Genomic DNA, 13,611 nt, shown 5'->3' with positions numbered 1-13,611 from the left:
ATAAAGAACTTTGCACTTGACTGACGTATAGTAATTTCATTGTTCTTTTGTTTCCTGAGCAATTGCTGCAGATATGCACATACGATCCATGTAATAAGGTATGAGACGAAGATAAAAATTAATTTTAGGTTTTAATGCATTAAACGGAAAGGTACAACAGTCAACCAGCAATGATAATGTAAAAGTTGCAGCAGTGTAAGGATTTTGAGGGGATTTCCCGATTTTCTCCATTTCGAGCTAAATATAAACACGTGTAATCGATTGATAATGTATTTATTTAAATTTTGAAAACAAACGACTTTCGTAGATTTTTGGTAGACATCATTTCGATGTACAAAAGTTGTTTGAGATTTTTTTTTTGGAAAAATGCCATTCATAATGTGAATGATTCACCCTTTACCAGTGTTTATCATCTAATTGATGCTAATTTTATGGCATCTGGAAACATGGGAAAGGGAATCAATAAATAGAATCAGTTCATTTTCTAATTAAGAGCAACCAATTGACACGAGGGTCAACAGATATATATAATAATTAATTATACATAAATGCAAATTAACTTATTTGAGTTGTATGGAGTATAGAGTTGTGTAGAGTCATAAAAATTACAAATTAAAAATCACAGGTACTTGTGGACAGGACATCCCCCCCCCATTCAACCCCGATGCTTGTTGGAAATTTTTTTCACAAATTATATTTATTACACTTATTCATCGTATACCATAGGAAATAATCGTGAAAAACCCAAAATAATTGTTCCACACAAAAATACCCCACTATACATTATAAGAGAGAAAGGTATGCCACTCGTGTCTGTTTACTTTGTACCCCCAGTGGTCTTTCTGGGTTTAAAAACATGTTTATATTGTATTTCAACATAAAATGTCGGTTCACATTGTCTCTACATAAATTTCTGTCTAAGTTCATGCTGTCGGATTGACTGCATCTCGTAAGAATCCCACAATTAATCCTTGAACAGCATTGCAGTCAGTGCATTGAAAAATCCTTAGGTAGACGCAACGGAAGTACACCAAGAATGTATCAGTTATTACGATAACGTCCGAGAGAGTTTTGGCCTGACGTAATAATCTTTCTTGGGTGTTATCATAATATGTAATATATTCTCTATGCACTTCTGTTGCGTTTACCTAAGGATTGTTTCTGTAAAACGAGTACCTGTGTTAAAAATGTGAAAATTACATTATTATTACAGGTGCTTTTCCAATGAGTTATCCAACAATTGAACCTGCCTAACTGACAAATTCCTCACTCCTTGAAGGTTTTCACCCCCTCAAAAGACACCAACCCAGGGTTTTTCCTGGCAGGACCCCCACCTGTCACTTTCTGGGCAAAAGCCGGCACCAATTCAATCGGGTGAGGAGAAAAATTTGGAGGTTGGGCAGGTTTATTTGCTGGTGGTCAGATAGGTCAGTTGATAAAGCACCTGACTAGTGATTCAGGGAAGAGGGTTTGAATCTGATCTGTTCTCTCACAGAGTTGTCAAAATTTTGAAATCACTGTCAGACATTTGGTCTGACAAAGTCAAATGTTCTGTTGGACCGAACAAAGTTTTGTTAGACCAGATACATGTACCTTATTTAGACGCTGAGAAAGGAAAATAAATAACTGCACCAAAATGCCTTTTATTATTTTTAACAGCCTTCAATCTCACAAGTTTCTTTTATTAGGATAGAGAGTCTTTAATCAGAGACATAAATAATAGGGATGTGCAATTTTATTGGTATACCGGTATATATCACGATTTTTTATTGCATGATACATATCGTGATAAGGAGACTTAAATACCGGTGTTTGGTACATAACTATAAATTCTGGAAATCATTCATTTATTTATTCAAACTATTGAATGACAATTACAGAAAGCATAAAAAATGTTGAAAATAGTTAAACAACAGTATCCAGACATGCTTTATATTAAATAAATGAAAATTTAAAAGGTAAAGTTATGTTTTTAAAGCATATTTTTAAGAAATATCACGGAAATTCATTTGAAATTGTAGTAAAAATTGTGTGTAAAAATATCACGATTCGTGATATTTTTGGAAAAAAATCGTGATATATCATGATGTGAAATTTTTTCTGATACCCATCCCTAATAAACATGATAAATAACATGTTTTATGTCTTTGCTGTAACAAATTTAATTGACCACTGTCACTACACGGCCATTTCTTCTGTTTTTGTGACCTTTACCTGTGATCATCTTTTTAAAATTTGCTTCATGCTCGATTTTTTTCAAACGGTCACTTGGACTGACATTTTCTTGAAAGTTATCAATCCAGACAAATTTTTACCGGCCTTGCCGACAGGACCAACAGTTTTCAACATGTCTGTTCTCTTGCATTTTTCTCCTCACCTCTTCTCCTGTAATGAAAATTTCTCCTGTCCTAACAGTAAACTGTTATGTCTTACAGACATAAACAAACTGTTTCTAGGGTAGCTCCTGGAGTATACATTTATTATTAAACAAACTTAATATACTTTACAATAAATGTGAAATTTTTACCAAAAATTTATCCTGTAAAAATAATAAATTCTTATTTTAAAATTCTTTTAATATAATAAAACAAAGTTTTATAAAATGTTAAGTTTATATTAACCTGTATGTCTTTTTTAGGAATCTAAATATGATCCTGTCTATTTGCGAAGAGAACCATTTGTATCACGATGACCATTCCATGGCTTGACCAATCGTCTCCAAGCTTTCAAAACTCAGAACCAGTGTGCTGTGAACCAGTAAAGGAAGAGGAGATAACTCCGTCAACTACAGAGAGGAGTCAACCCGAATTCTCCAACATCCACCCTGAGAGAAATTCAGGTCCACCTAAGAATTTGAAAGAATTAGAAGGAGAGATAACCTCTTCCTATAAAAAATTGACTCCATTTCCTTGCTTTAAAACTAGTGAAAGAAGTCAGGTGAATTCTGATGGAATCTTTGCTAAACATTTAAAGAGGAGATATTTAGATGTTGATGGCCATTTTCAAAGAAGTGGAAAACCCTATAAAATTCTGACTTGCCCTTCATTTGCATGTTTTGAGACATTTAAATTCAGAAACTTGCTTTCAGTAAGTCAGAAGCAATTTTTATTTATCACAGAAAAATCGTCCTGGAGAAAATCTGTTTCACATTTAAGGTTCTCCAGACTTGCCTTGATTGCTTCCCTTGTATTGTTGTGCCTGCTGGTCATAGATGCAGAAAACTCGCATCATAAACAAAACAACCGTTCCAAGGGAATTGTTCCTATAAAGGTTTTCTCAGATACGTACTGTCTACCGTGGATAACTGGGTCACTCATCAGAAAAAGGCTACAACAGAAGGAGGTTTGGATTGATCCAAAGCGAGGCTCACGAACTGTAGGAAAACATAGGTGTCACTGTACAAAGAACTCATTTTTCATGAGCAATCACAATACAAGTGACAGTTATAATTTGTTATACCCTGTACTGCAGGATTGCAACAATCAACTTTAAGAACTGTTATCTTTAAATGATATGTAAATAGTTTTGCTTTGAATGTGCACTGTATTTTTATTTGAAGCCAAAAAATGACTTGTGAATTACTAGCATGGAAGAAGCACTGATTCGTAATTTAGAAAGCTTAAGCATTTCTGACTCTATCCTATTAAAACAGTGTAATAGTGAACTGATTCGTCTTTACACATTTAGAAACTGGAATGCCAAGGTGTTTGTAATTCGACTTGCTGAGACTGGATTTTTTTACTTGGGAGAAGGTGACAAAGTGCAGTGTTATTTCTGTCACGTAGAAAAAGAAAACTGGGCCCCAGGGGATAAGCCTAGTCTGGTTCACCAAAAGCTGAATGCTAACTGCCCACTGCTGTCAAATTCTGTGCAAACCAACAATATTCCTATTTATAGCAATTTAGTGGAAGAACCACTTCCTGCATATTTCAGTAAGATAATTCACCTGCTCAGTGAGAGACACGTGGAGCGAGATAGAGATCTCATCCCAGAATCGCCAGGAGATCGTCCAGTCATGAGCCACATCTCGGACTCGTCGCCTGGATCCATGAATTTACCGAGAAGTAGATCCAGAGATTCCTCTATTGGTTCAACCGGATCTCAGGAAAACAGGGGAGGAAGAGGGAATAGCCAGGAAGGAGGGTCGCTGGAACAGCCTCCCCAGAGATTCAGCTTGGGATTGTCAGGTTTTTTAAATTTTTGATACTTAATCAATGACCCTGACCCCTATGTTAAAGATCTTGAAACAATTTATTTTAATCTTTAGTCTGTCCTTATAATATATAATTGTATTTCATTTTCAAAAATAAATGGTAACAATTATATGCACTGTAGTAATTTTGTTGCCATGATACCAGTAAATGTTGATTATTTTACATAATGGTCAATATTTTACCATGGTGACAGTAAATTTTGTGGATTATTATACTCTGGTCATTAACAGGTCCCCAGGCTGCTACACCCAGTCTCCCCCAAACCCTGAGTGGTGGAATCCCCTCCTCCCAGAATGAGGCTACTCCCTCACAGCCTCTGCCACTAGAGGGTGACCCTAGCTTCCTGCGCTATGAGAGAAATCGCCTGGAAACATTTAGGAATTTCCCAGCATCAGCCCATGTTCTTCCTCGAGATTTAGCCAGCTCAGGATTTATATACACAGGTAAGGGGTAGGGTTATACCATGTTCTCCCTGGAGATTTAGCCAGCTTAGGATTTATATACACAGGTAAGGGGGTAGTGTTATGCTGAGATTAGTGTAAAGTTAAGGACAGGTATTTACGATGTATCATATAATTATAGATATATATGTATTAGGTCAAGGTCATTACAATTGAATTATAATAAGATGTTTGCAAATTCTGCTCCTATACTCACCATATATAGCAAGCATATGATCAGTAACATAACTTTTAAAATTAACTTCAATTGAAGCTATTCAAAATGTTTGAAGTTTGATTTTTTGCATCAGGGAAATTTATTTGGTGGGAAAAAATATTTTCAATATATAAGTATGCCAGATAATGTCCTCCTCCAGAACCTTGGTGTAATAAATTCCTCAAAGCTACAATCATCAACAATGAATTCATCAGTACAATTTTATATTCAGAATAACTTGTGTCAAAAAGGGAAATAACTCTTACTGAATGAAGTAATGACTTGACAGTCAGTTTTTTAAAATGACTTTTTATGACTTTAAAATAATAAATAAATATGATCCACAATAGATTGAAAAGTTTTATAAAAACATTTAGAAAACAATGTATGAAACTGGACTTCTGGAGAAAAAAAAACCCATCGTCCTTAACTTTTTATGATGACAAAGTGTCTTTAATCATGTTAATAATAATATTTTTTTTTCTTACCATCACAACTAAGACTGGGATATGGGATATAACATAATTCCTAGTACATTATACATATACATTAAAAGTACCAGTACACCATACATGTATATAAATTTAAGTAAATTCTGGATGTGTGTAATTATAGGTACTGGAGACAGGGTCCAGTGTGTTTTTTGTCGTGGTATTCTCCGTGACTGGGATGTCGGAGAAAAACCTCACATCGAACACAAAAACAAATTTCCCCGCTGTCCATTTATCCTGGGTGTCGACGTCGGAAATGTAAGGATGACGCCAGCCCAGCCTGCTCAGAGGGTCAACATTGCGGGGAATCTGAACAATTCTCCCCTGGGTAACATGGAGGCCCTGGGGATAAACACTGACCGCCCTCGGCATGGTAACTATGCAGTGGAAAGCACACGATTGACTTCATTCAATAACTGGCCGCAGTACAAGCACCAGACCCCTCCACAACTGGCAGCTGCCGGATTCTTTTATGCAGGTATAAAACATTGGTGTAGGTCTTCTGTGTCATTCTTGTTGGAACTTGCCTTGTTTATGCTACATTCCCACCAAATTGTATACATAGAAAATGTACCTCTATGTATATTTTAACACATTGTAATATGAAGTGTATTGTGTAGGCCTATATATTTGTCACAAAATGCTGTGGTTTTATAAGTTTTTGTTGAACACCAAATGAATTTTAATTTGTTGTTTTTTCTGGTTTAGCCAGACCAAGAAGTTAGGGGATAAATGAACTCTTAATTTTAGTTATGATAGAATATGAAGCTATTTAAAAGTTTTTATATCAATGAAATGTTTTTTATCAAAGCCACGAAATTTGATCCCCATGGAAATTTACTTGTGAAAACACAGAATCTAGTTGTACTGAATTGATGTTCCATAGCAACTAATGACAGCTCTTGTTCTATCCACAGGGTTTGGAGATAATGTGAAATGTTTTTATTGCGATGGCGGACTGCGGAATTGGGAGCCGGGCGATGAACCGTGGGTGGAGCATGCTCGCTGGTTCCCACGTTGTTCATTCGTTCGCACTGTAAAGGGAGACCAGTTTATACGCAATGTACAGGAAAGATTTAATCGACCCCTGTCTACTTCTGGTAATTTAGCTCTAGGCTGAGAAACATTCTGGATCTTGTTGATTCAATCATGAAAATTTACAAAAGATTTTTAGTATGTATGACAAATACTGTTGAATCATTATTGTTCATGTTGAACCAATGTTTGTAGATTTCAATTCATGGGTCTTCCTTACCCACAAGTTTATATCCCTATGGGTTTTATTTTTACCAACATATAAGTTTATTGAATTTACAAGTTACTCATGGAATTCCGTCTTCATATGATCCAATGAAAGTTTTGATTGCTCAGGAACATTGAACATATGAATTAAAATGATTTCACAGTATACATTTGTATGTATTTGTATAATCTTACATTTCAAATTTTTTTTACATGCAAGAAATTTGATAGTTGGGGCAGGGGTTCAGAGAAACTGTATTACACATGATTATGTATATTTGTGCATCTCTTTCATGTCTTGAATAGGGAGTACAGTTTGTTTACACATCATCTATACATTTTACAGGTCATCAAGTAGAGGCGAGAGAAATCCGAGCTCGTATGGAACTGCCAATGGTTCGAGCTGTTTTAGAAACGGGAGTAGATCGCAACAGTGTGATGCAGGTCATAGAAAGAAGACTGAGGGAAACAGGTAGGGGGTTAATTGGAACAGCGTGATGCTGGTCATAGAAAGAAGACTGAGGGAAACAGGTAGGGGGTAGATCAGAACAGCGTGATGCTGGTCATAGAATGAAGACTAAGGGAAACGGGTAGGGGGTAGATCAGAACAGCATGATGCTGGTCATAAAAAGAAGACAGAGGGAAACAAGTAGGGGGTAGATTGGAACAGCATGATGGTGGTCATAGAAAGAAGACTGAGGGAAACAAGTAGGGGTAGATTGGAACAGCATGATGCTGGTCATAGAAAGAAGACTGAGGGAAACAGGTAGGGGGTAGATTTGAAAAGCATGATGCTGGTCATAAAAAGAAGACTGAGGGAAACAAGTAGGGGGTAGATTGGAACAGCATGATGCTGGTCATAGAAAGAAGACTGAGAGAAACAAGTAGGGGGTAGATTTGAACAGCGAGATGCTGGTCATAGAAAGAAGACTGAGTAAAACCAAGTTGGGGGTAGATCAGATTACTAGTCGGTAATTAAATGCTCAACAACCAAACTACGACCTCACAATAAATACCTTAAGGCTATTTTCAGCCAGGTGGACATGATAATCTACGGAAGCCGGTTGGTGCCAGGTAGAAAAAATATTTTATCTGGCGGCCGCCAGATAACTTTCTGGCGGCCGCCAAATAATTATCTGGCGGCCGCCAGAAACTTATCTGGCGGCCGCCAAATAATTTTCTGGCGGCCGCCAGATAAAAAGATCTGGCGGCCGCCAGAAAACTTATCTGGCGGCCACCAGAAAGTTATTTGGCGGCCGCCAGAAATTATCTGGCGGCCGCCAAATAATTATCTGGCGGCCACCAGAAATTATGTGGCGGCCGCCAGATAAGTTATCTGGCGGCCGCCAGAAAAGTTATCTGGCGGCCGCCAGAAAGTTATCTGGCGGCCGCCAGATAATTATTTGGCGGCCGCCAGATAATTTCTGGCGGCGGCCAGATAGGTTTCTGGCGGCCGCCAGATAACTTATCTGGCGGCCGCCAGATCTTTTTATCTGGCGGCCGCCAGAAAATTATATGGGGGCCGCCAGATAAGTTTCTGGCGGCCGCCAGATAGGTTTCTGGCGGCCGCCAGTTATTTATCTGGCGGCCGCCAGAAACTTATCTGGCGGCCGCCAGATAAGATATTTTTCTACCTGGCACCTACCGGCTTCCGTAATAATCTAAAACAATGTTTAAAAATTATTTAGAGTAAGAAATTAAAATTTTACTTAAACTCCTAGACAATAAGTACAACTTTTTAATTTTGATATTTTAGGGTTTTATGTGTAGCGCTAATTCATGACTACGCCAACCACTCCATACCCGGTGATTGCGCTAAATTTTGAATATGTTATTTTATGTACACATACAGTATATCCATACGTATCAATTTTTAAAAATGTATTGTAGCGAAAAAATAAGTTCCAATACATATCGGATAGGCAGATTTTCTTATAATTCTTTGAAAAAGTTGGAATTTTCAATCACCAAAGGTGATATTTTTACTGTTTAGAATTAAAATACATCAAATGAATAATGATATAATCATTAAGGAGATTAGTACATCTTAGATAAATATTACAAAATACATAGACAACTTTATTTTAACCTGTTTTTACACTAACAGTCATTAAAAGTTCGAATTTGAAGTGTAATTTGTTATGACAGTGAGATAAGAACTTTGAAATGGGTTATAAAACAATTAGTTTTTAGCTCACCTCAATGAAGTTGGGGGGAGCTTATTTGATACCTTCGGTGTCCGTGTTGGCGTCGGTGTCTCAGGTTAAAGTTTTTAAAGCAGTTTTCTTTTTAAGTACTTCTGTGCCCTACATTAATCAGAGTTGCATGGAAGATGCTTCTAGTGTGTTTCATTGTATCAGTCAAGGTTTCAGATGCTACAATTTCAGCTAAGGAATATCCAGGTTATTGTTTTTAGAGCAGTTTAAGGTTTTTGGAGCAGGTTAAATTTTTGGAGCAGGACTCATTTCCAAGTAACTATAAGCCTATGTTGACCAAACTTACAACTTGAAGGATGATACATCTAAGGATGCACACTACCAGGCTTGCCTCAGATGCTGGATCTGACCTAAATTTTCCGGTTGATTTGACCAGGTTAAAGTTTTTGGAGCAGGTTCATTCTAAAGTAACTGTAAGCCCTGTTTTGACAAAACTTGCAGGAATGATGATGATTCACCTAAGGATGCACACTACCAGGCTGGCTTCGAATGCTGGATCTGACCTACATTTTTCGGACCAGCGACCAGGTTAAAGATTTTGGAGCAGCTTCATTCTAAAGTAACTATGCAGTCTATGTTGACCAAACTTGCATAGATGATACACCTAAGGATGCACACTTCTGGACTTGCTTCGGATGCTGAATCCAACCTACATTTTTCTTAATGAGGGACTAGGTTAAGTTTTTGGAGCAAGTTCCTTCTGAAGTAACCATTTGCCATACCTTGACCAAACTTGCATGGATGATACATCTAGGGATGCACACTACTTGACTTGCTTTGGATTCTGGATTTGACCTACATTTTCCAGATGAGTGACCAGGCCCATTACTAAGAATCCATAAGGCCTATCTGAACCAAACTTGCATGGATAATGCATCAAGAGATGAACTCTTTTAAACTTGCTTAAGATGCTGAATTTGAATGACATTTTCTGGATGAGTTACTAGTTCTAAGTTTTTCGATGAATCCATTCCAAAGTAACTGCAAGCCCTATCAGATCAAAATTGCATACATGTTGCATCTTGGGATGTACACTACTAGATTATTAGTTTAATGTGGAACTTTGCCTTACTTAAAAGCAAAATTCATTGAGGTGAGCTCTGTAATCTTTGATTACCTATGTTTATAAAATTCATGCATTAAATGATTTAAAAGACTTTTTTGATAGACATGTTAAAGAATCCAATATATTGGATATCGCATTATAAAATATCGTATCGTATCTTATTGGATATCGCATTATAAAATATCGTATCATATCGTATTGAGTTTTTCTGCTCAATACACAGCCCTAATTTCTGATCCTGTCCCTGAGGTGATGATTACCCCATAGCTATAATGCAATTTATGATGACCTATTTTCCTAATGTATTTGTTTGCACTTTTCATCCTCTCCTTCAGGTAATGATTACCCCTCAGCTGAGGATCTACTGAATGCTGTCCTCACTCTGTACTGTTTATCATAGCTGTGATTATATTGACCCGTTTTTATGATATGAGTATTGTATGTATATAGGTGATGGTTACCCCTCAGCTAAGGCTCTACTCAATGGTGTCCTCACTCTGTACTGTTTATCATAGCTGTAATTATATTGACCCGTTTTTATGATATGAGTATTGTATGTATATAGGTGATGGTTACCCCTCAGCTAAGGCTCTACTCAATGGTGTCCTCACTCTGTATTGTTTGTCATGGCTGTGATTATATTGACCCGTTTTTATGATATGAGTATTGTATGTATATAGGTGATGGTTACCCCTCAGCTAAGGCTCTACTCAATGGTGTCCTCACTCTGTACTGTTTATCATGGCTGTGATTATATTGACCTGTTTTTATGATTTGAGTATTGTATGTATATAGGTGATGGTTACCCCTCAGCTAAGGCTCTACTGAATGGTGTCCTCACTCTGTACTGTTTATCATAGCTGTAATTATATTCACCCGTTTTTATGATATGAGTATTGTATGTATATAGGTGATGGTTACCCCTCAGCTAAGGCTCTACTCAATGGTGTCCTCACTCTGTACTGTTTATCATAGCTGTAATTATATTGACCCGTTTTTATGATATGAGTATTGTATGTATATAGGTGATGGTTACCCCTCAGCTAAGGCTCTACTCAATGGTGTCCTCACTCTGTACTGTTTATCATAGCTGTAATTATATTGACCCGTTTTTATGATATGAGTATTGTATGTATATAGGTGATGGTTACCCCTCAGCTAAGGCTCTACTCAATGGTGTCCTCACTCTGTACTGTTTATCATAGCTGTAATTATATTGACCCGTTTTTATGATATGAGTATTGTATGTATATAGGTGATGGTTACCCCTCAGCTAAGGCTCTACTCAATGGTGTCCTCACTCTGTACTGTTTATCATGGCTGTGATTATATTGACCCGTTTTTATGATTTGAGTATTGTATGTATATAGGTGATGGTTACCCCTCAGCTAAGGCTCTTCTGAATGGTGTCCTCACTCTGTATTGTTTGTCATGGCTGTAATTATATTCACCCGTTTTTATGATTTGAGTATTGTATGTATATATATGATGGTTACCCCTCAGCTAAGGCTCTTCTGAATGGTGTCCTCACTCTGTATTGTTTGTCATGGCTGTGATTATATTGACCTGTTTTTATGATTTGAGTATTGTATGTATATAGGTGATGGTTACCCCTCAGCTAAGGCTCTACTGAATTGTGTCCTCACTCTGTATTGTTTATCATTGACCCATTTTTATGATTTGAGTATTGTGTGTATATCTGATCCTCTCCTTCAGGTGATGATTACCCCTCAGCCGAGGCCCTCCTGAATGCCGTCCTCACTCTGGAGGAGGAGCCTGAGGTCCTCAATGTTGCCTCACAGGAGCCTGTCCTCCCTGAGTACAGCCACACTCCACCCCGGGCACCAACACCTAGTAATGCTAGTCAGTCCTCAGCAAAATCAGGTAAAAAAACGACCTTTAAATTCAACCTGATTTTTATCCCTTTTGGTGCCTAAATGCTGAATACAGATTGTACCATTTTTGTCCCCATGAAAAACATAATTATGAATACAAAATAAAGCTATAGCCTTACAGACAGCCATGTATTAACATATTTGTCCCAAGCCAACATGAAAGCATCTTTGCTTAATACATGTAATAACTCTTCTTCATTCTCAACTTTTGTAGAGGAGCCATCATCATCCACTGGAGGTGGGTCTAAAGGTAACCTTTTTTATTTTATTTTAGAGCTCACAATAATGTGTGCCATAATTAAAATCTGTTACTGTGACCCCATCTTTCAATTTCTACAGTTATCATGTCAAGATAACATCTTTCACATAATGTTGGATTGTGACTTCTATTTTCTTTAAAAAAAAAACATTTTATTTTTGTTCTTTAAATTTCATTAATATACATGTACTTTAGATCTTATGGCCGCTATGGTGTCCAGATAATATCTTTCACACTGACCTGAGTTTATTTATATCTGTTTCTATATTTAGACCTTGTTGAGGAGAATCGCCTCCTTCGGGAGCAGAAGACCTGTAAGATCTGCCTGGATGCTGAGGTTGGGATGGTGTTCCTCCCATGTGGTCACCTCTGCTGCTGTGTGATGTGTGCCCCTGCTGTCAGACAGTGTCCCATATGTAGGGCTGAAATCAGGGGCACAGTCAGGACTTTTATTCCCTAATTCTTTATAATTGAGACCAGTGTCAGGATCAGAACTTTAATGCAATAGAAAAATTATGAAGACTTTTTAAAAATACGCAATAACTTATTTACAATTCATACCCTCAGCAATAAAAAATTAAAAGGATATTCTAATTACAATGAGTGCTGCATTTTATTTCTGGAATTTATCTAAGAACGGTTTTTAAAGATCTTTTTCCTACAAAGTTCGTTGATAAATAATAAATACCATTTGGACATGCTAATTTTGTATCATGTGATTGTATTTTTAGATTAAAATGTATTATTTAAGGTTTCATTGTACATGAGTAAAAAGAAGGACATCAGTGTCAGGACTAAGCTTTGAAATCTAGAATGATGAGAAGTTAAAAGAAAGGAACCTTGTGACCTTGTGTAGTCTGACCTTGTACATGTAATATGGTCATTGAGATAAGTCAAGTTCACAAGGTACAAGGGAATTAATGAAAGTTGTTGTGTATGACATATTGACAGGAGATGTTTACTCCCACCAGGCACCTGATCCAGGTTTTACGAAAAAAAAAACCTTTCGACTAAGACCAGAAGTTTTAGTTGAATGTAAAATGTTGAAAAACTATTGATTCTGTTTGAAATTTCTAGCAAAAAATATCGTGTTGAATTCATTTTAAGGATTAAATTCCCTTTCAAAACAATTTAAAACAGATAATTTAAATCTGGTCTTGATCATAAGATCTTTTTCTAAAACGGCCCCTGGATTTTATGCTCTGTTCTCAGATTTGATTTCTTAGTTGATTTTTTTCATATCTGTCACTGTTTGCTATATCTTTACTGTAGTATTCCGTAACTCTGTAGACTTGTACCTTTAGGTTTTAAATGTTACTCATGTACTTCCGTAATAAATAGTTTGTAACCGCATGGAGCTGTGTTATAAATCTCATTTATTCGAGTGAATACACAACATTTACCTCTTTCCTTATAATGTAGCAATAGATGTGATAAATATTAAAATTTACTATCATAGATGAGAACTGAATTACCAAATCAAAATTGCGTTTAATATATTTATGTTATTATTTTCCTATGGTTTAATATTAGCAGCAGTGAAGAAGAAACTTTAGAAGTACTATAAAACA

At 36.7% G+C, this 13,611-nt stretch overlaps 1 protein-coding gene across 2 annotated transcripts; it reads left to right on the top strand.

Annotated features, from left to right (window-relative positions):
* On the top strand, positions 1 to 13,393 carry LOC133180777 (baculoviral IAP repeat-containing protein 7-like). Of its 2 annotated transcripts, XM_061315239.1 has the most exons (9): positions 1 to 98; positions 2,639 to 4,187; positions 4,445 to 4,657; positions 5,487 to 5,840; positions 6,280 to 6,462; positions 6,951 to 7,076; positions 11,603 to 11,770; positions 11,996 to 12,031; positions 12,313 to 13,393. In XM_061315239.1, exons 2-9 carry the CDS (start codon positions 3,587 to 3,589, stop codon positions 12,498 to 12,500), a joined length of 1,869 nt encoding a protein of 622 aa, XP_061171223.1. In that variant the 5' UTR covers positions 1 to 98; positions 2,639 to 3,586; the 3' UTR covers positions 12,501 to 13,393. The 2 variants fall into 2 exon arrangements, with proteins under 2 accessions (XP_061171223.1, XP_061171224.1); XM_061315240.1 differs by lacking the exons at positions 11,603 to 11,770; positions 11,996 to 12,031; positions 12,313 to 13,393 and adding an exon at positions 10,222 to 10,301.
* Positions 13,394 to 13,611: the final 218 nt, after the last annotated feature.

The sequence above is a fragment of the Saccostrea echinata genome, unplaced genomic scaffold, assembly GCF_033153115.1.
Source record: "Saccostrea echinata isolate AGI-Se365-2 ecotype Australia unplaced genomic scaffold, CSIRO_AGI_Sech_v1 ptg000007l, whole genome shotgun sequence".
Classification (NCBI taxonomy): Eukaryota; Metazoa; Mollusca; class Bivalvia; order Ostreida; family Ostreidae; genus Saccostrea; species Saccostrea echinata.
Note: the sequence above shows the minus strand (reverse complement) of the source record. Positions and strands in the feature narration are given on the sequence as shown.

Bases quoted from the DNA above. Each gene is read 5' to 3' on its own strand.
- LOC133180777 (XM_061315239.1), top strand. From the start codon at position 3,587: ATGGAAGAAGCACTGATTCGTAATTTAGAAAGCTTAAGCATTTCTGAC. The intron at 6,463-6,950 runs GTAATTTAGCTC...TACATTTTACAG, and splicing joins TCGACCCCTGTCTACTTCTG to GTCATCAAGTAGAGGCGAGA. The intron at 11,771-11,995 runs GTAAAAAAACGA...CAACTTTTGTAG, and splicing joins TCAGTCCTCAGCAAAATCAG to AGGAGCCATCATCATCCACT.